The sequence below is a fragment of the Galleria mellonella genome, unplaced genomic scaffold (genome assembly GCF_026898425.1).
Source record: "Galleria mellonella isolate WM207_F2 unplaced genomic scaffold, CSIRO_AGI_GalMel_v1 utg139, whole genome shotgun sequence".
Lineage (NCBI taxonomy): Eukaryota > Metazoa > Arthropoda > Insecta > Lepidoptera > Pyralidae > Galleria > Galleria mellonella.
The window spans coordinates 11494579-11516286 of NW_026441995.1; the positions used below are offsets into that span (position 1 = coordinate 11494579).

Genomic DNA, 21708 nt, shown 5'->3' on the forward strand with positions numbered 1-21708 from the left:
ATAATTTAAAGTATGATACTTTTTTATCGTGCATAATTAATATGTGCTTAATACACGAGCGAAGTGGCCGGCAGCACACCTGCAATGCCGCTGGTGTTGTGGGTGATCATGGGCGGCGGTAGTCACTTACCATCAGGTGACCCGCATGCTCGTTTACCCGTGTTGTAAAAAAAAAAGTCGTGAACACAGCTAGTATAAAAATATTAGATATTTTGTACTCAATTATACTTAAACGTCTGATCAAATATGAAAAAAAAGTAACACACATGAGCCGGAAATTAGTATAATATAAATTTTGATAGCTATCATTAATATAAAAACCAATAAAAATTTTCCATTGAATGTATTGATATAATAAATATTGTTTAAAATGATTATTTGATTAGTGTGACTTGGACAATGTCAATGCAGGTGGCACAGACATGGAATATTAATATGTAGGTACTCGTATAATAAATTGTATGTCTTTTTTCGTAAAATATCATTTACCTTATTCTGTGTTGTGGTATGAACTACAGATTGGTGACAATGTTCAATATCAAACGTTTAGTACAGTTTGCTTTTAAAAATAATAAAAAAATAATAATACGTAAATATACTCCAAATTTGAAGCTTAAATCTGACCAAATTTGTAATAAGCTTATGTTAAGAAATAGCAAAGATGGAAGTATCATAAGGTTGCGTATCGAAGACTTATCTCAAGATATATTCGAGGAATTTTTGGATTTCACTATGAATTACTTTGTAAAGGAAGAGATAACTCACAAAATTGCAGGTTAGTTAAAAAAAATCGAACAAATGCACTTGGAACCCAAGCATTTTGAGGGATCTGTAATAGAGATAGTCTGTGAATAGATATTTGTTTTAAATTTGAAATCATAGTCTAATTGACTTTGTAAATTATGAGTAAATTTATACAGATGTGTTCATTGTTTATACGAAATAATACTCTTTAATTATTATATTATTTGTATTGCTAAGGATTTACATAAATAAATATTTTTTTAACTGTTATTATAACAGTATTTCGCTTGTACAGACCCTTAGTTACCAAAGTGGTCCAGATGGACTCTGAAGGGTCCACGGGAGACTCGATAGGAGTCTACGTGAGCATGACAAAAAAAATAGGAGTTCAGAATTCGTAAGCGGATTCACGAAAATTGAATCATATTACAATGTAATATGTATACTAGTACTTAATTTTCAAAAATTGTATACACAATATTCGAATAGATAGAAATTTCAAATACAAGTTTCGAGTACTTATGATACTCGAATATTAATTGTATCCTAAGTTTTTATCTTATTATTATTTATTTATTTTATCAAATTACCACCAGCCACACTTGGGCAAAATTGTCCAAATTTGCCTAAACAATTTAACAGTTTCAGCTTAGCTAAGTTTGGTCTAGTTCGATCAAAATAGAGTTTAGTTTGTCCAAGTATGGTTCAATCTGTTCAAATTTAGTCAAAATTGACCAAGTTAGAACAAATGTGATCTAGTGTTGTCTTTGTTTTTCATCTTGGACTTTAATTTACTAATAAACTATTAATACAGTTTTTATTTCTTTATTAATAAGAATGATTAATCTATTATGAATTATCATATTAATTTCTTTACTATACCTTAAGAACCTATTATAAATAATAACTATGTGTCGCTTCCTCTAGAAGAAAAATATAATGTAGTACTTTAATGTAGCTTAGTGTAGGGTTATACTATATATCAAATTACGTATGTTTTTAGATTTTTTTAAAGTGGAGTATTGTTCGTTGTTTTCATAGTTAAATCTTAGTCTGAGAATAAAAAGAAAAGTAATTTGGTATGTCACATTTATTGATAGATTTCTTTCCCATTTAGGTATTATTAAAGATCCAGAAGCTATGAAGGAGTACAGAGAAATTTCAACAGAAATATTCAAGTCTCCATCGATTATTACAAAACTTTATATAATTGATGACGAAACTAATTGTAATGGAAAAATAGTTGGTGCCTCTATGACCAAATTAATTACATCAGTAGAAGATACAGATGATGATATAATAGTAGGTATACTCGTATTTTTTACAAACGTTGCCTTGTTGGTCTTTGCAAGTTGCAATAAAGTAATTAAATTGAGATATAATATACCCGTGTACTAAATTTAATTCAAATTTGTTCAGCCAATTAAGCGTGATTAAGTAACAAACATCCCATTTTTACAAACTTTCTCATTTATAATATTAGTGAGTTTACAGCAGTTTTTTTATAATTTTTTCTACAATTTAGAGTGATAAACAAGCAAATGGTGCACCCGATGAAAAGTAGAACCATTGTTCACAGATATCGATTGCATGATGAACATCACAACATATATCTGACTTGTTTTGCCTGATGGGTGTTTTCTTTAAAGACTATAACATTATTTTAATTAATATGTTTAATAGGCAAAAACAGAAGCAATGAAAAGATATGTCCATATTCTGACCACTTTCAACAAAATGTATGGTATCGCAGATGTTATGAGGACTTACAATGTAAACTGTTATTTGGAAGATTTAGGGATGATAGTTCATCCTGAATATAGATCAATTGGAATTGCTCTCTTTGAAGAGGAAGCTAGGTTAGTACATTATTAAATATTGCACTATAAACTCTTTACATTAGCTTCAAACGTGTCATCCACCGTCTACATTGCATATAAGACAGTCACAATAATTTTGTAAATAAATCCAACTGTGAAATTGAACAATTTTAGTGTTGTAGTTTAAGCTGCAATTCGATAGTAGATAGTATCTTAGGCTGGCCGTTTGTTCCCGACATAGAATGGGCTACTACTTCCTTTTCCGTGGGTGTCATAAGAGATGACTAAGGGAATTTAATGATCGAGAGATAGGCAGAGACATTCCTCTTAAAACATCAGCAAAGCCTGACTGCGATCGCGAATCTGTCTATCAAGCGTGGCAACTACTGACAAAACTTACCAAGGGGGAGGCTATGTTCAACAGTGGATAGTTAATGGCAAATGTTGGCTTCTGCTAGCTGACATATATCAATATCAGCTAAAATATACATAAAAATAATTTCCACGATATATCATAAATATTAATTCTGGTATCGTCTGTTTTTCTAATATCCGCCACGTTGTCATTTTTATTTATATCATCTGCCATTGCGGTCGATTCTAAGGCACCACTTCTCTGAACCGATCTCTTAATCTAATATTCTAATTTGATAGCTTCGCGAAATTACTATTTTATGGACCATTATAAACTTAATTTACAGTAGTTTTGACTTCAATATATTAAAAATTTTGTTTATATCAAACCTTAGAAAAAATGTTTTGCTGTGGCATTATATTAAAATTTTAATTTTAGATAAATGGTGTTTCTGAATCGACTTCACTGATTGTTATAATGATCGTAAGACAAAATAATGTCTTGATTCGGCGAAATCGATCATAAAATAGAATTTAATAAAAACTTGTGGAAGTTATGCAAATGTTTCCTTATTCATAAGGATATTATATATGTAATGATTATTCTTATCCTTAATAATAAAAATGTTAAAATAAATAATAAATTCAATAGTAAGTAATTATAATAAATTGATGTTAAAATGAGCTTCATACCTCTTGTCGTTTTAATGGCTTAGTCAATCACTATGAAATCTGGTATACACTATATGGGATGGAGAAGCATATAGGCTACTTTTTATGTCGGTGAGTGCGAACGAAGATACAGGTTAAAGCTAGCATATTCATAATTTGTAATTATATTTTGATTTTATTGATATATTACAGACTACTGATTTGCAAGCAACTCAATATACCCCTGGCAGGTGCTTGGTGTACTTCTCGAAAATCACAGAAGATAGGTAAAGAAAGACATTGGATCACCGCCTTTGAAACGCCTTATAAAAAAATAGAATCTCTTCTTGGAATTAGCTTCGATGGTATTGACATCCCACCTACATGCAAATATATGGTTTATAAAATAGAATAAATTAAATAAAAAAAATATTTTTTTTATAAATAATTTTATACAAATAAAAAAAGAATGCCAATGAACTCGACTGTCAACTTGAACAGTATAAATTTCGGATTTGAAAAAGAGTTTTCGAGTTTGTTACTTGAAAATCATTTTGTATACATATATTAATTTTCTTGTAGTTTCGTAATTACAAAATTATATAAATGTATAACACAATAAAACAATAATAATATTTGAATGCAAAATAGCCTCAATTGGGAAAATTTTTTAGAATTATAATTAAGACAGTTACAAGGATCAAGAGAAAAAACCATTAGTGTCAAATTAAAAGAAAAACTCATCTCAGACAACGACATTTTTTCCACAAACTATAGCTATTTTCGGGCATATTTTAACTTTACCAGGAACAGGCTCAAGCAAGTATATCGTTTCATTAAAAAATAAATGTTTATATCATGGATAATGAATCTGAATTCTTTGCAAAACGTTCTTTTAAATATTTATGGGATTATATTTTTCGTTAAAACGTCAAGTCTAATAATGTTTTAATGACAATGTTATTAAGAGAACGTTTCTTATCTTGTTTTAATAAAAAACTAGAGCGCTTGTTGTAAGATTGTAAGATTACACACAAGGATTCGTAAGGCTTGTAAGGCCAATTGGAATGTTTATTAGTTTTATAATAAATGTTAGTATTTTATTTGTAATGTTAATTTATAATTTATAATCAAAGTGATTGATACAAGATTAGTTTTGTTTCAATAAATTCCTATAAGGAATATTTTTGCTTGTAAGTTCGACTGAAAAACTAAAATTATAAAAGATTTATTAGCTCTAATAATAATAGTTTTGCTTGTGTTATTTTTTTAATAAAATATTAGTATTTTCATACCTACATTCAAGGGATTTAGTAACACAAATATTTGTCGATAATCCTAGGTTAGTGTCTTCTTTAATTAATAATCATAATAGTATTAAGTTTAGTATTATAATTACAATGTACCTTCATAATAAAAGTTACTGTTACTTGATAGTTTGTTTTATTAGGAAAAAAATAAAGGAACACTACTCTGTAGTTGTTAAAGTGGTCGTCTACGATATGTACGTGTACAATAGTGAGTAAGTATTTAATAGATTTTTATGAATCTTTCATTAGGTATACAATAATTACCACAATTATAAAATTTCCCTTTCCAAGAGAGCTAATAATACAGATAATATAATATTATTGGTAGTGAAATACATATCATATTTTTTTTTTATAGAACTAGGAATGACAAACAAACTGAGGGCTCATTTGACTCGTGCAGACGACTCCTTTACAAAGTCGCCTTCTGTTAAAGATTTCAATTTTGTTATATATTGTACTAGAAAAATATTGTTCACCTTTCTTCGACAGTTGGAACATTGTCAAAACCACCTTATTATTTCTTTAATAGCTGATAATAGATTGGTAACCCCGTTTACGCTATCGATATGAGCTGGCGGAGTATCAGTGAGGGATGATAGATGCGGATGAAAACAGGCCAGTTGGCCCATCGTCTACGAATTCATCAAGAATTAAACAGATAATTTTCAAGAATATAAAGAGTAACTATCGAGTTCTTGCGGGTTCTTTACAGCAGATAACAACTTTTCGAACCCTGCAGTCGATTTAAAAAAATATATAACGATTAAAAAGTGCTTTTAAACAGGTCTATTTGAATAAAGATGGCTTGAAACGTCAGTTTCCATTATTTATAATCCTGTCCTGCCATATCAAGTAAATTGGGTAATTTTACTTTTCTATATTACATTGTTTAATACAAATATATATGCTATGCCATATGGAAGTGACCCCTATTGCAAAAAGAATTATTGGCTTAAACAGTTCAAAGATCTCGACTGTATTGTAATATCAATTTAAGTATCTGTGTAGAGACAGATAGTTTAATGAGAGTGTTATTTCATTTTCTCTCAAGAACGCAAGTAATCAGTACATATTGAATCTCTCGTAGTATAACAGCAATGTTAGCTTTCAGTCATATCGTTCGAAGTGCTTTAAAAAACAATAGAAATTTCTCAACTAATTATAATACAAAAACAAAGGAAGCCATCGCTGGACGAGTATGGACCAAATTACAGATACAGAATAAAAAAGATCTTTTAAGATTAAGAGTTCAAGATTTAACAATGGATTTATTAGAGGATGTTTTGGATTTCAATATGAATTACTTTGTGAAGGAGGAGATTTTTCATAAAATATCTGGTAAGAATAATTATAATAATTATCAATTATTTTTATCTAAACAATCGCGAATCATAAACCTATTTCATTTCTTTTATTTATATTAATATATATTTGGATTATATATGTTGCTATCCGAGTATAAAGCTTAAACGTAAGCGTAAATGTCGCTGTAATATAAATGCACCTCTATGGGTTAAGTACTTAATAAAATTTATATTATTTTTTATTTTAATTGTATATTAATTTAGAATTATATAATATATATTCATTTTAAACTATACACATTTATTATTATTTTAATAAAATATTTGTTTAAAAACATTTCAAAAATATAATTATAGATTGCTTATTAATTGATTAAAATTATTTTGTTTAATTATGCTAGTATTAACATGTATCCCAAAATTTGAACTAAATAATTAATTTTTTTCGCCAACTAACCATGAACAAACCAACATATGGACTTCCGCAAAATAACACCTAATTCAGTATAAATATAGACTTATTGTACATAATTTGCTTTTTTGCATTAGTGTTCTTAAGTATTAAGTATATTAGTAAGTATTCTTAAGTAAGTTAAGTAAGGCGATAATAAAAATTCTTAATTTATCATAATTTATCGTAAGACATTGTATTTGACTTATCCATGTATCACAGTCTAATGACAATGTCGAGAGGAAATCCTTATTATAATATTAAAAAGTGATTTTCATATCATAGTTATTAGGTGTATTTATTTATTACTTGTTACTTAAAAACAATATGCTGTATATATAACGGCTATAATCTCTAATGGAATAAATAATGTCATCTGTTGACTGATACCGATATAGCCAAAACCTCATGTCCTACAGCCTCAATAGTCGCGTACTGCGTGGTTTCAGAAATGTTTCCTCCCACGAACACTGAGGTTGTGGAATGAACTCCCTGTCGAGGTTTTCCCAAGAGACTACAGCATGGGGTTCTTCAAAGGGGGGGGGGGGGTAAAGAGGTTTCTTCAGGCAACGCACGCGTAATACCTTTGGTATTGCAGGTGTTCATAGGTTACGGTAACCACTTACCATCAGGTGGGCCGTATGCTTGTTTTCCACCTCAGTGGTATAAAAAAAAGAATTCGTCACTCTCTTCTTTCCCGTGTGTGTCGTAAGAGGCGATTAAGGGAAATTAATGGGTAGAGGAATGAATAGCATATTGTACAATATTTCTCATTTTCAAATGGGCTTACAATGAATTAATATGCACTGTATAAGGAACTCTTAATAAACCTTTTGATTGGTGGGTAGGACTAACCGACTAACAGGTTTTAAAAACGCTCTGCAAAGTTTTTGAGTTTAAAATTATTTATATTAAATTTTTTACGTTTATTTTTTATAAATGATATAAAGTATATCTTTAGTCAGTCGCCAGCTAATAGATTTCAACATTATTAAAACATATCTAGTTTATTCAAGATCAAAAAGTTTAATTATATATAATGGATTACCTTTCACAACTGAAAAAAGGCATGGATGAATTGACAGCCATGTTCACAGAGAAGATGTCAGCTTTTGAGGAGTCCCTTGGCAGTACGAGTCAATCTAAGGACACAGCGTCTATTGCATGTGAGTTCAGAAATTTTAAATCACTGATGTGGAAGACAGTTTCTGGTTTAAATGCACAGATGAAATTAGTACATCAATTACTAGATGACAGTGAAATGAGAGCTCGTGCCAAGGTACTCCTTGTTCATGGTCTGGTTGAGAGCAGAGATGAGGATATATCTGATAAGCTTCTAACAATGTTTAAAGATAAGCTTCATTTGCATAATATTTCTTCACAAGTGTTGGTATCATGTCATCGACTTGGCAGCAATATAATTACAGGCAAACCACGTCCTGTCCTCATAAGATTTTTAGACCATCACACTAGAAGAAATGTGTGGGAGGCAAAGAAGATGTTAAAGGGAACTGGATTGACAGTCACCGAGTTTCTAACGGCTTCGCGACATGCTGTGTTTTTGGAGGCTCGTAAGAGCCTGGGTGTTAAGGGATGCTGGACGAATGGTGGTAAAATAGTAGTTGTATGTCCGGATGGTTCCCGTCGAAAAATCACATCCATCTCTGAACTCCGATCGATCAAGAATGCCGAGAAAACCACTGTGCAGATATCTGAGTCATCTGTAGAACCAGCAGCAAGACTGAACAAAGGTCGCAGTACCAGAATGCAATCGAAAGCGCCAAATAAGTAGGTCAAATACCGTTCAATTCTCATCACTTTACAACAGTAATCTAAATCTTAAAATTTTTCATTATTATTTTTATCCACCATCATTTTAAAAAATATTAACTTCAATAATGTAACAACAACAACATAGACGCTCTTGTGACAGGTGGTTGTCAAAGTCATCAACGCAGCCGGTAGCGGTAAAATCATAGATAGTGAACATATGTTGTTATGCGTTCCGTTTTATGATTTCTTATTAAATTGAGTAGAAATTTTAATCAATTTTATTATTCGATTTTAACAAATATTTTAACTATGATTAGGTAAGATTTATTTTTATTATTATTAGTTTTATTTATGCCAATATTGCTTATGTGTACGTAAATATGTTTTAAGGAAAAAAATTATAAATTGTTACCTTTTTTTATTTTTAAGATGCAGCAGTGGGTTTTTTTTTTTATTTTTTATTTTTAATATTTCCACTAATTTATTTGCTGTTATTTATTATTATGTTATCTTCGCTTTAATGATCTTTTTTCTGTATTAAAAAATATATACTAGGTATGCACCAGTATACATAGTGATTAGTTGGGAGAGGTTATTCATTTTCTATATTGTAACAGTTATATTATTCTAAATTAATTAGAGAGGGGAATGAAGAAGAAAAAAATAGATCATTTTTTTTTCTTTATTTTCTTTTTTGATTTGATTTGTATATTTTGATTATTTACCAATATTTCTGGATTGATTGGCTGGCGAGTGGCTGAGGAAAACTGGAATAATCGTAGTGTAGTATTTAGTTTTAGGTTGCTAGATAATAATAACTATAATTTTTATATTATATTTTATATTTATTTTATTTATATATATATATATCAGCTCAATGTCAGATGTATTAAATAATGATACCTATTTAGAATATTTTTCATTGTCATCTTCAAATGATCTTTTTTCTAGTGCTGAGAGCGACATCAGTGATATGCCTTCTCTAACTGATAATTTAGATATAACATTCGCGACGTTACATAAGAACTTTAATGTAGTACACATCAATGCTCAGAGTTTACCTGCTCATTACATGGACCTACTTTCTACTTTCAAGTGTAAGAACATCCACGCCATTCTAATCTCTGAATCTTTCCTGAAGCCGTCTTTGCCTTCTACTCTTTATCCTCTTCCTGGCTTTCGACTGCTTCGTAATGATAGGACATATTTAGTGTCCAATAATAGTAGTTCTAGAATGGTGGGTGGCGGCGGTGTTGCGATCTACTTACGGGGTGATATCGAATGCAATATAATATCACATTCTCAGTCAATTGCGCAGACGCCTGAACATTTATTCTTAGAAGTTTCACTGCATCACACTAAAATCTTGCTGGGTGTGTACTATAGTCCATCTTTGCATGTAAATTTCTTCAATTCTTTAGAAGCTTTATTGACAGACTTTTGTCCACGATTTGAGCATTTTATTTTAATGGGTGACTTCAATACTTGTATTATAAAAAATGATCATCGCTCAAATAAATTTCTCTCACTTCTTCAATCTTTTGACCTGCATTGTCTTCCTCTTGGCCCCACTCACTATCCACATAATGGTCCTCCCTCGCGACTAGATCATATTATTACATCCTCACCCGAAATGTGTTCATTATATGGACAGTTCAATGCAACAGCTTTCTCAGCACATGACCTTGTCTTCGCATCATATAAATTAAGACCTCCAAAACGTAAATATAGGGTTATGATGTTGCGCAACTATAAGACTGTTGATGTCGTTTCGCTTCGGAACGATGTCGCTGGTGCGGATTGGGCTGCGGTGGAGGCTGCGGCAGATATTGATTCCAAAGTGGAAGTGTTCAACTCAATTTTGTTGACAATCTATGATAAGCATGCCCCACTTCGACCAGTTCGGGTAAGACATCTACCTGCACCCTGGTTAACAGACGACTTGAAAAAAATTATGGCACTTAGGGATAGAGCTAAAATACGTTTGCGACATCATCCTTCCGAGGTAGAGCGTGATAGATACGTGCAGTTGCGTAACAAGTGCAGCAAACTATGTAGGGCTGCTAGACGAAAGTATGTTCATTCGGGAATTGAGAACTGTCCTATGAACTGTACTATGATCCTGCAACCAAACAGTCTACACTAGCACAGATAGCCGGTAGTTGTAGTGTATGTTCCGATGCAGACTTATTTGAGTTGGGAGCTATATTATCACAAGAGGTAATAGACATTTTGAATTCTATCAAATCTAAGGCAGTGGGCAATGATAATATCAGTCTGGATATGTTGGATCCTATCAAGGATCTTATAGCACATATATTAGCCGTCATTATAAACTTTTCTCTTTCTACTGGTACTTTTCCCACATCCTGGAAACTGGCGCATGTTATTCCTCTCCCTAAAAAATCCAATCCGTCTACTTTCTCGGAATACCGACCTATCTCAATCCTTCCCGTACCTTCAAAGGTATTGGAACATTTTGTTCATCGACGCCTTACTAAATATCTTTATCGTAATGATCTCTTGAGTCAGTATCAGTCTGGTTTTCGTACCGGTCATAGCACGGTTACTGCACTGCTAAAAATTACTGAGGATATTCGACTTAATATTGACAAAAAGAATATTTTAATATTAGTGCTACTTGATTTTACCAGTGCTTTTAATACTGTGGACTTTGATGTACTTCTCGGCATTCTCTCCAAATTTAGATTCTCATCATTGGCTCTGGCATGGTTCCGATCATATCTTTCTGGCCGGCGCCAATTGGTACGTGTGGATGACTGTTGTTCTGACTGGTGCGCGATTAATGCAGGTGTCCCTCAGGGTGGAGTTCTTTCGCCTGTACTTTTCTCAATTTTCATCAACGGAATTACGTCTGCTCTCCTCTCTTCATTTCATTTGTATGCAGACGACATGCAATTATATACTGCTGCTCCCATCTACAACCTTACTAATGCTGTAGATGTAATTAATAATGATTTGAACGTAATTGCTAAGTGGACGAAGGATTTTGGGCTTTTAGTTAACGCAGATAAATCTCAAGCGGTCATTATGGGTAGTTCTCATTTTATTGCTAAACTTCGGTATTTAACAGTTCCCAACGTTATTTATGACGGAAAAATAATCCCATATTCCACTACTGTTAAAAATTTGGGAATTGTTATAGACCAGACACTGTCATGGGGTCCTCATATAGGTGAAGTAAGTCGAAAAATCCACGCATCACTACATTCCTTAAAGCGCCTGCAGAACTTCCTCCCTTTAGGAACTAGACTTTTACTGGCTCAATCTCTTCTTCTTCCTCTTCTAGACTATGCTGATGTTGCCTACCTAGATCCCACACAGGAGCTTGTTGATAAACTTGAGCGACTGCAAAATCAATGTATTGGATACATCTATAACCTTCGAAAGTATGACCACATATCTAGTTATCGCAGTCAACTCAAATGGCTTCATATCAGGCTACGGAGAAATGTCCACATTCTTACTCTTCTTTTCAATATCCTTTTTAATCCAACATGTCCACATTACCTTCAGGAAAGATTCAAATTTCGCGAAATTGATGTTCGCCTGAGATGCAGTAATGACTTCATTATAGATTTGCCTTGTTTTAATACTCAAAGCTATGCCATGTCATTTACTGTACATGCTGCACGTCTCTGGAATTCACTTCCTAATAACTTAAAGATGGCACAGTCGCTGAAATCTTTTAAAGCAGGTATCATAAAATTTTATTTTGAAAATCCCTCTTCATTGAGCCAATTGTGAATATATGTATTTATTATGTATACATGTATGTGTATGTAGGAGTGTATATATGTATGTGTATGTATGTATATATATATGTATATGTATGTGTGTATATGTGTATATATGTATGTGTATGTGTATAAGTTTTTATTTATTAATGTTATATTATTATTAATTTACTTTTATTATTTACATATGTAGGTATATAGAGCTGTTTTTATTGTGTTATATATTCATTTTTTTTTTACTGGGTATTATTTAGTTTATCTTTAATTGTACGGTTATTACCCTTATACATTCTACAGTTTTCTTTCAGCTTCTCAAAGGTTGACTGTAAGAGATCCCTTTATGGGATAAGTCCGCCATTGTATACTAAATCATTTACTAGTATTTAATCTGACTTATGTACAATAAAGATTTTTACTACTACTACTACCTTTATAGATTTCCTAGGGAAAAATAAAAAAATATATTACTATCAAAAATCTTTTGTTCTTAATTTGTACATCTTTTATTGTTCTTGTATTGCACCTATGTAAATAATGCTTATAATAAGTTACTAAATAACGTCATTCCAACAGCTGGCGAGAAATTAAATTAAATTAATATTAATAATATAAAGGCAATAAATCTTCATTCCTTTGATTCCTCTATTGTTAATATAACATCTCACTGCTGACTAATATAGTAAAATTGTAACTGGACAACAATAGATGCAGTTTTCACAGTTGAATTTTTAATGGTAAAATTTAAAATATGATGAATGTTGTATATTGATAAGCCATCTAGAGATAGATACCTACTTTCATAATCCACTTGTACGAAATTGCGGACAAAAGCTAATATATCGTAAATATCCAAAGGAGTGGCTTCTAAAGAAAAAGAAAGGGTTTTAATGAGTCAATATTATTTTTTGGCTATATAACTCGATTATAAAACTAATTTTCATATCTATTTTGTTGTAAAAAAAAATTAGCTGAATTTAAGAGACTGGCTTTTCCAAATTGACTCCACTGTGGGTGTTCTGCGTCGCATTCTCAGTTATTCGTTGGCTGATTTCACACAACATAAGGTCTCTTATTTTGATTGAGCATTTGGTTTTGTTTTTTAAAAGTTCTGTACCAAAAAAGTAATAGTACAAGGAAATCCTTATAATGCGACTCGCTCTTTCCGTCTAACCGTCCATCCGTCACAGCACTTTACCTTAGCAACTACAAATTTTGAAATTTTTAATAATTTATCCATTTTTAGATAATTTTCTATTTTTAATCAAAATAAAAAAAATACTTAATTCAAATAGCGAAATTCTCTAAAAAGAATCTGTAACGATCCAAAAAAGTTCAAATATCTATAAATATGCAATGACACAACCGCAATGTTTTTTACAAATATGTGTTTTTTTTCACCAAGTTGTACAATACAAGAGAAAAAAAATCATACTAGTTTAGAAATTTTGCCTCAAATTATATTTAATGATCGAATAATCCACAAAAATCACAAGTCTCCATTCTAGCGCCATCTAGTACTCATATTTCGTGTCCAAATTTAATTACTGATCTTAAGCCTTATAATAAAAATAACTTATATTTATTTATTTTATACAAAGGTATCAGTGAAGATCCAGAAGCTGTAAAAGAGTACAAAGAAATTATATCACAAGTAATTATGAAACCAAATTACTCTACAAAAGTTTATATCATTGATGATTACTCAAATCCGAATACTGGGAAGATAGTTGCAGTGTCTATGATGAAGATAGTTTCGTCACATGAAGATCTAAATTACAATATACAGGTGCACAATTAAGTGGAAAATATAATAAACAATGGGTCTGAAATTTGAAATCCAATACCAATATCTATATAATGGTTATAAATAATCTGCTTAGTGTAACTAAATAGTCCACAAATTTTTTTGTTAAAAGCATTCCAATTTTTATTATTGCATGTGTGAAGTAAAGAAGAAGTGTGAGGAATATCAGAATGTACAGATAATATTAGATAAGTGTGAGAAATTAATATTGTAAAGCTATTTGGTAATAAGTTAATACAAAATAAGAACAATACAATATTCATAAGAACATATAGACTTGAATCTACTTATATACTTGAATGAAAAGGATAGAAAACAATTTATTTATATTTATACTTATTTTTAATTGAATTACTGGCAACATTGAGAAACAGTCCGCTGAATTTTTTCTTGTGTTTAATCATTTATATTATTTTTTTTTACAGACGAAAACAGAAGCAGTGAGAAGACTTCTAAATATTAAATCTACTTGTTACAAATTATTTTCTATCGAAGATGTTAAAAAGATGTATAATGTGGATCGATACTACGAGGATACGGGGCTAGCGATACATCCTGAATATAGATCGCTCGGCATTATTAATTTTGAAAACACACTTAGGTATTAATCAATTTTATCTTATTTTTAATTTTAAACTTATTTTAAAACTTTAACTTGTTTTTAAGTTTATTGTAATCGTTACTACTGTCTACTAGTCATGACATAACTAATAATATATATCACATATCTAGAGCTACACTATATACATCTTGCCAAAGGCCAGTCCAATATCAAGATTTGCAGCTGAGCAATGTAGGTCCTAGTATGCTTCCCTGTGGTACACCAGATGAGATCTTGTGCATTTGTTTTGTTTGATTAATATGTTAAAATTCAATGTTTTATTAATGATTAACATCAGTCGATGGATTTGTTCTGTAGTTCTACGATTTTAATAAATGTTTAACTAGTTGCAAAAAACTATTATGTTAATTGGATAATGAATTTTTGGGTATACGTAACAACAAGATAATACCTAAAAATATACATCTCGCGCAACCTAAACATTAAAATTAATAAATACCTACATTTAATCATCTTATTGTAACTAATATAATAAAATTGTAACTGGACAATGTCTGTACATGGAGAAAATATGAAAATTGAGATGAAAGTCCTAATAAGGACTATAGAAAAAAGCAAAAAAAAATAATATTTCGAAATTTTGTTTCTGCCTGTATGTTTGTTCCAGCATCACGCAAAAATTACTACTCCAAATTAGATACATTTTTACAGTTGTATTCCTGATGGTTTAAATCTGATGTATATATACATCCTAATATGTCATCTACAAGTGGTAAATTTATTTTATTTTTTCTACTTCTAAAATCCATTCGTAAGAAGTAATGGGTAAAAAGCTAGTGTAAAGAAATGAAAACGTATTTAAAATTAAAATACCTAGTCAAAAGTATGTAATAAAATTCCATAATAGTAGATAATAATTGGAATACGGATAATTAAATTGACATAGCAAAAATACAATATCGATGTCTCGCACGTGTAGAACCTTAAATTAATATTTACTTTGGACTAATGTAAATATACATAGACATAGTATATAGACGTAGATATGTACGAGAATTTAACAGAGAAATATTACAATAGAAATTATAATTACTTAATGAATATTTTAATTTACATAACAAGGAGATTTTTCATCCACCTGAAACTAAATAAGTGTTTTGAATCGTTGTAATAAATAAAAATAATTTGTATATAGCATAAAAATGCCTTTTCAAAGAAATGTATTCACTTCATACAGTATAAGTTTACTTAACTAATGGTCAAATTTCTTAGAAAAATCGCTGTCGCTTTCTGATATAAAATGGGTATGACAAGTGGACTATAAGTATTATTATCAGTTAAGAATGAGGCTCTTAAAACTAAATTTATCTATTTAAGGTTATATACCAGCGGTTTGTTACTTATTTTCATACTTATTCTTTTTGATAAATTCCTTCTGGAACTTAACAGATTCTTTATCTATACTCTCTATACTAATATTATAAAGACATAAATTTGTGAATATGTATGTTCGGGGTAATCTTCGGTACTGATCTGATTATGAAAATTCTTTCACTATTAAAAAGTATATTACCCTTAAGTGCTTTAGGCTACTTTTGATTTTGGTAAATATATATTTTCAATAATTAATCACAATAAATGTAATTGAACTCAAGCAAAAATTCTGTAATATGGTGTGCACTGTCTGAACGATTTCAAATAAAGGAACAAATTCTATAGCAAAAATATTCATTACTCTTAGCTTTACAAAAAAGTCCGCGACACAATATATCTAAGTTTAATATCTCTGTCAAAACCATTGATTTTTATGTTAAAAATAAAATACATTTTTCAAGATTAAATTTGGATACAGGTTTAGCGTATTTTTTAATATTTTTTGTAAAAACAAATAGCTAAATCAATATGAAAGTTTCATTGATATAAAGTTTATTTTTGATAGCGTATTATTTGATGCAGTTGGTTAGAAGATAATGCGAAATAAAAACAATAAGCCTGTAAAATTATTGCGTTGCCGCTGGCGCTGGCCGTGCGAGAATAGTGATAGAAAAGCAGGGTGTGGTGAGTAAGGATGCAGTAGGAATTATATAAACGCGTACACATAAAATTGCTAATTATTCTCTCATTGCATAAAACGGTCTATCCGTTTATTTTAAAATCTTAGAGAATATTAGTACAGTACTTTAACACACGCCAAAATACCAGCCTTACTAAAATGTATCCAACAGTTTAAAAGTTACACAAACAAATATTGCACCCGTGCGAAGCCAGAGCGGGACGCTAGTAGATTATACACATCACAAAAATTCACCATTCTCTTTGATATATCCAATTATAATATTAATCTATTAAAATACAGATTTAAACTGTCAGATTTTATCAAGTGTATAATTGAAGTACATTAATGTATTATTAATAATTTATTTTTATTAATTAATTTCAGACGAGTGACATGCCGAGAAGATAATATACGCTTAATAGGTGCTTGGGTTACTATGCTTACAGCGCAAAAAGCATATCAAAATAACAACTACAATACTGCCTTCGATATATCTTACAAAAAGTTAGTATCTATTCTTGGTATTAATTTCGAAGGAGTTCCGACAATGTGCAAGTATATGACATTAAAACTGAATTAAAATTAAAACATTTTTATAGACGTTTTTTCAATTGAATTCATAGGCTTTTTGTTATTTCCCATTCTTGTAATGAAATAAAATAAAATTTATTGCAATGAATGTGGTAGGTTGAGATAATGTTATACATTTTGTCTAGCTGCATATTAAACATTCAGCCAGTTTAATATGCAGCATTTTTACATGTTATTATTACTAAATATTAATTATAAGTTATATTAATACTAAGTACAAGGTGTCATTGGTCGTTTATAACAGATGGTACGAGTACACTATTTCTGAAATGTAAACGCTCTGTTAATATTTACCGAGTTTCCTCACGATAGTATACCATATTTAAGGTTTGATGCCAATTGTCTATGATATGCCATTACTGCTACTTATTGATCTACCAATTTGGTTAATTCAGAGAGAAAGATAAATCTGTTTAATATATTATTATTAATATACTTTTTTACATGGTTTTTCCATGAGCATTGGTTATCAATTGTAATGTCAAGAAATAAAATATCATTTATAAATTTTCCGCAAATTGTAGTCATTAATTAATCACTTTTTGGTTTTCTTTTATAAAAATTCCCATAATTGTTCCTTGTAGAACTCCCACATCATTAATAGAAGGTTTGGATTTATGAGATATTTCTTCAGAATGATTATTCATTCCAATAATTTAGATATATTAACGATGATTCTCAAGACTAGTTAACCATTATACGAGTAATACAAGCCCCCGTAGATCATATTTTTTACATTTTTGAGAAGAATGGCATGGGATACACTATCAAATCCTTTGCTCATATAAAAAAAAACTGTAACAGTATCAGTGTTTTTGACAACATTTTCAGTTATTGTCTTTATAAGCTTAAAGGCTAAAGAGGCAGATTTTCCTTTTCGAAAACCATATTAGACACCTTTCAAAATTTTTAATTTATCTAGAAAAGCAATGATTCTTGTATATATTGCCTTTTCAAATACTATTGAATGTGAATGTGAATGTGAAAGGGACTCCATTTTCCGCACTTAGCCTCTCATTTGGGCCATTGTGCGTATGAGTCGTGGCTAGTGCAGCCAACCTAGCTCCGTCCAGAAGCGCAGAAGCTTCCTGGGTTCTTCACAGGCCTCACGGAGCGACCTCACCGTTCCGAGGATTTCTAAACGTTGATGGGCCACAGCCTCACATTCCAGGATTACGTGAGCTGCCGTTTCTTCGGCGTTGAAACAGCCTCGACATAGAGGGCTGTCTGTAACTCCTACTGTGTATAGATGTTTGTTTAATGGACAATGACCCGTTATTGTCCCTATCATTGTTTTGAGGTTTTTTCTGTCTAGATGTAATAAACGTTTTGATAGTCGTTGATTCAACATAGGTACGGCCAATTTTGATTGTCTGCAATCAGTAGCCTGTATCCATCTTTGGTTTTGTATGTCAGAGGATCTTTGACGAATCCACATTCGAAATTGTGAGAATGGAAGAGGAAGGAGTGGATACGGGCCTACCACCCTCGTTCCTGAGCCTTTCCTAGCTAGTTCGTCTGCGGCATCGTTACCATAAGACCCACTGTGCCCTCTTATCCATTGGAGGATAATACGGTTATTGGAAGATATCCTATCCAGTGAATGGTGGCATTCAATTATTAGTTTGTTGTTTGTCTTGTTGTTTCTTAATGTTTTTAGTACTGCTGCGCTGTCGGATAAGAATCTAATGCTATAACCATTTATTCCTAGCTTATGTACAACTGCAGCAGCCTCGGTTATTGCAACACATTCGCATTGGAAAATTGAGCTGTGGTCGCCAAGCGGTATGTGCATGTTTATATTAAGGTCTAAGGAAAAGACTCCAGCTCCTGAACCGTTCTCAGTTTTGGAGCCATCGGTGTATATGCGTAATTCATGTACACCGGATTGATCCTTTTCCTCTTCTTTTATTTGTACTTGGTATTTTTTGTTAAATATATAATGATTATGAGTCCTGTCACACGGAGCCGCAATCAAAGGTTGATATTCGATTGCCTGGTTCAGAATAGCAGTGTGGGGACTGTAGTGATTTTTACCCCATAGATCCAGATGCATTAGTCGGATAGCGGCTAAGGCCGCTTCCTGCTGTATGTGCAGGTCTAGGGGTGTTATGTTAAGGGCCAACTCTATTGCTGTTGTAGGAGCTGTTTTCATGCAGCCGCTGACAGAGGAGCAAACCAGTCTCTGAAAGCTTTTTAGTTTGGCGGCAGTGGTCGATAGTTTTGTCCTCGGCCACCAAACTAGTGCACCATAGACCAACATTGGCCTGATTACAGCCCTGTACAGCCATAGAGTTATTTTTGGCGAAAGGCCCCATTTATTTCCTAGCATCTTTTTGCACTGGTAGAATGCAATTGTGCTTTTGTTAAGTTTATAGTCAAGATGTTTATTCCAAAGCAATTTACTGTCTAGTATTATGCCAAGATACTTGACTTCTTCCTTAAGTTTCAGTTCCGTATTGAAGAGTTTTGGTAGCCTGTAAGGACATGTAACTCTTCTATTTGTGAACATGATTAATTCTGTTTTTGTAGGATTAACAGAGAGTTCATGCTGTACGCACCATCTCTCAATTATGTCAAAAGCTACTCTCATGCGATCACACAGAGTACTTTCGAAGCTTCCTGTTAAAAGTACAGCTATGTCATCCGCATAACCTACCGTGTAGAGGCTGTTATCGTTGAGCTCTATTATGAGTTCATTTACGACTATATTCCACAATAGTGGTGACAGTACGCCGCCTTGTGGACAGCCCCTACCGACGATTCCTCGTGTGGTAGTATTTACAGTAAATTGTATAGCTCGTTGTTTAAGCATGTTATGTATCCATTCTCTAAGTGTTATTTCTACTCCATGTGTAGCTAGTGCCCGACTTATACTGGCAAAGTTTGTCTTGTCGAATGCCCCTTCGATGTCTATAAATGCACCTAAGGTTGGCTGCTTCGATTGCAATGCGTTGCCTATTCGAGATACTACGTTATGAAGTGCCGATTCTGTTGACTTGCCTTCACTGTAAGCATGTTGGTTAGGGTGTAAAGGTTTACACAAAGAGACTTAGCATCTAATCTCTTTGTCACATAGTCTCTCCAAAGTTTTCAAAAAGAACGAGGTGAGACTGATCGGTCGAAAGGATTTGGCCACGGTGTAATCTCCTCTACCTGGTTTAGGAATAAATATAATTTTTACCTCACGCCATTTCAAAGGTATGTAGCGGTGAGCTATACACGCTCGGAACAGCTGTACTAAATAGTCAGCTATGATGCTCCCGCTCCATTTCAGAAGGGCTGGAAATATTCCATCCAGGCCTGCCGCTTTAAATGGTAAAAAGGTACTGATTGCCCATAGTAGTTTTTCTTTATCTATAACTCTGTTTGCCACTTCCCAGTCCGAGCTGCTGGTTTCCCTTTCCTTATATGGTTCCCATGACCACTCAGCAGTAGTCTGGAAACCTGGAAAATGTGTGGTTAGTAGCAATTCGGTTGTTTCTGTGTCGTTCTTTGTATAGTTATTATCAGGTTTCTTAAGGCAACCTATTGTATGATCTTTCTCATTAGAGAGACATGATTTTACTTTAATCGCCTGGTTATTGTTTTCTATGTTTGTACAGAAACGCCTCCAGCATTCTTGCTTTCTCCGGCGTATGAGTTTCTTATATTGTTTTTTGGATGTTGTGTATTTGTTCCAGTCTTCTTGTGACCGTTTGTTCATGGCTATGTTAAACAGTTTCCTTAACTTACGACGATGTCTTTCCAATTTCGGACACCACCAGTGTTGTTTCCCTCCATACTGTGGTGTGGTTAGGGCACAGGACTGTTCATAGCTTGAGGTTAAAATGGATGTGATGTAGTTTGCACTGTTATCCAGATCTGTTACCGCTAAATCATCTGATAGTGGCAGTTGATTGTCGAATTTTTCCCTGACCAGTTTAAGAAACTTATGTCGGTCAGTCCTTCGAGGTATACGTCTAGGCTGTGGTTTGGGTAACTCCATATTAATGGAGAATCGAATCCATCTATGGTCTGAGCATGATATTTCATTGGATACATGCCAGTCGCAAATGGATTCCGAAATACCAACAGTCGTTAGAGTTAGATCTATAATAGTTTGTGATCGAGCGTTTATAAAGGTAGGTTCAGAACCTTTGTTAATTAGAGTAAGGTTATTACTAAAAATAAAATGCAGCATTTCCTCACCTCTGTTGTTGGACTTGCCGTTACCCCAAAGGGTATGATGTGCGTTGGAGTCGGCAGCGATGACCAGATCCAGCTTCTCCCTCTCACAAAACTCGACCAGTAGGTTGAGCTCCGGAGTTGGTATGTCCTCGTCGCTCGGCAGGTATGCGGAGGCAAGGACAATATCCGGGAGATGCTGATCTGTTCTAGTTACTCTGACTGCTGTCAGGTCCCTTGAACAGAATTCGTTGATTAGTAATGTTGGTACATGTTTCGGTACTAGTATACATGTTCTCGGGTTACTTACGGAGGTGTCTAGAAGAAGTTTTCCTCCGCTGTTTCCAAGACCACATATCC

General features: G+C 32.4%; 2 protein-coding genes across 2 annotated transcripts; both read left to right on the forward strand.

The window, feature by feature from the left end:
* Nucleotides 1-457: 457 nt before the first annotated feature.
* Nucleotides 458-5003, forward strand: LOC116412996 (uncharacterized). The gene is made up of 4 exons (XM_031909507.2): nucleotides 458-775; nucleotides 1862-2046; nucleotides 2428-2603; nucleotides 3783-5003. Exons 1-4 carry the CDS (start codon nucleotides 508-510, stop codon nucleotides 3982-3984), a joined length of 831 nt encoding a protein of 276 aa, XP_031765367.2. The 5' UTR covers nucleotides 458-507; the 3' UTR covers nucleotides 3985-5003.
* An 812-nt stretch (nucleotides 5004-5815) lies between these two features.
* LOC116412993 (uncharacterized) lies at nucleotides 5816-17206 on the forward strand. The gene is made up of 4 exons (XM_031909494.2): nucleotides 5816-6220; nucleotides 13767-13954; nucleotides 14398-14573; nucleotides 16975-17206. The coding sequence occupies exons 1-4, from the start codon at nucleotides 5980-5982 to the stop codon at nucleotides 17168-17170; spliced, it is 801 nt and encodes a 266-aa protein (XP_031765354.2). The 5' UTR covers nucleotides 5816-5979; the 3' UTR covers nucleotides 17171-17206.
* Nucleotides 17207-21708: the final 4502 nt, after the last annotated feature.

Bases quoted from the DNA above. Each gene is read 5' to 3' on its own strand.
- LOC116412996 (XM_031909507.2), top strand. From the start codon at position 508: ATGAACTACAGATTGGTGACAATGTTCAATATCAAACGTTTAGTACAG. The intron at 776-1,861 runs GTTAGTTAAAAA...TTTCCCATTTAG, and splicing joins GATAACTCACAAAATTGCAG to GTATTATTAAAGATCCAGAA. The intron at 2,047-2,427 runs GTAGGTATACTC...TATGTTTAATAG, and splicing joins ATACAGATGATGATATAATA to GCAAAAACAGAAGCAATGAA.
- LOC116412993 (XM_031909494.2), top strand. From the start codon at position 5,980: ATGTTAGCTTTCAGTCATATCGTTCGAAGTGCTTTAAAAAACAATAGA. The intron at 6,221-13,766 runs GTAAGAATAATT...TTTTATACAAAG, and splicing joins GATTTTTCATAAAATATCTG to GTATCAGTGAAGATCCAGAA. The intron at 13,955-14,397 runs GTGCACAATTAA...TTTTTTTTACAG, and splicing joins ATCTAAATTACAATATACAG to ACGAAAACAGAAGCAGTGAG.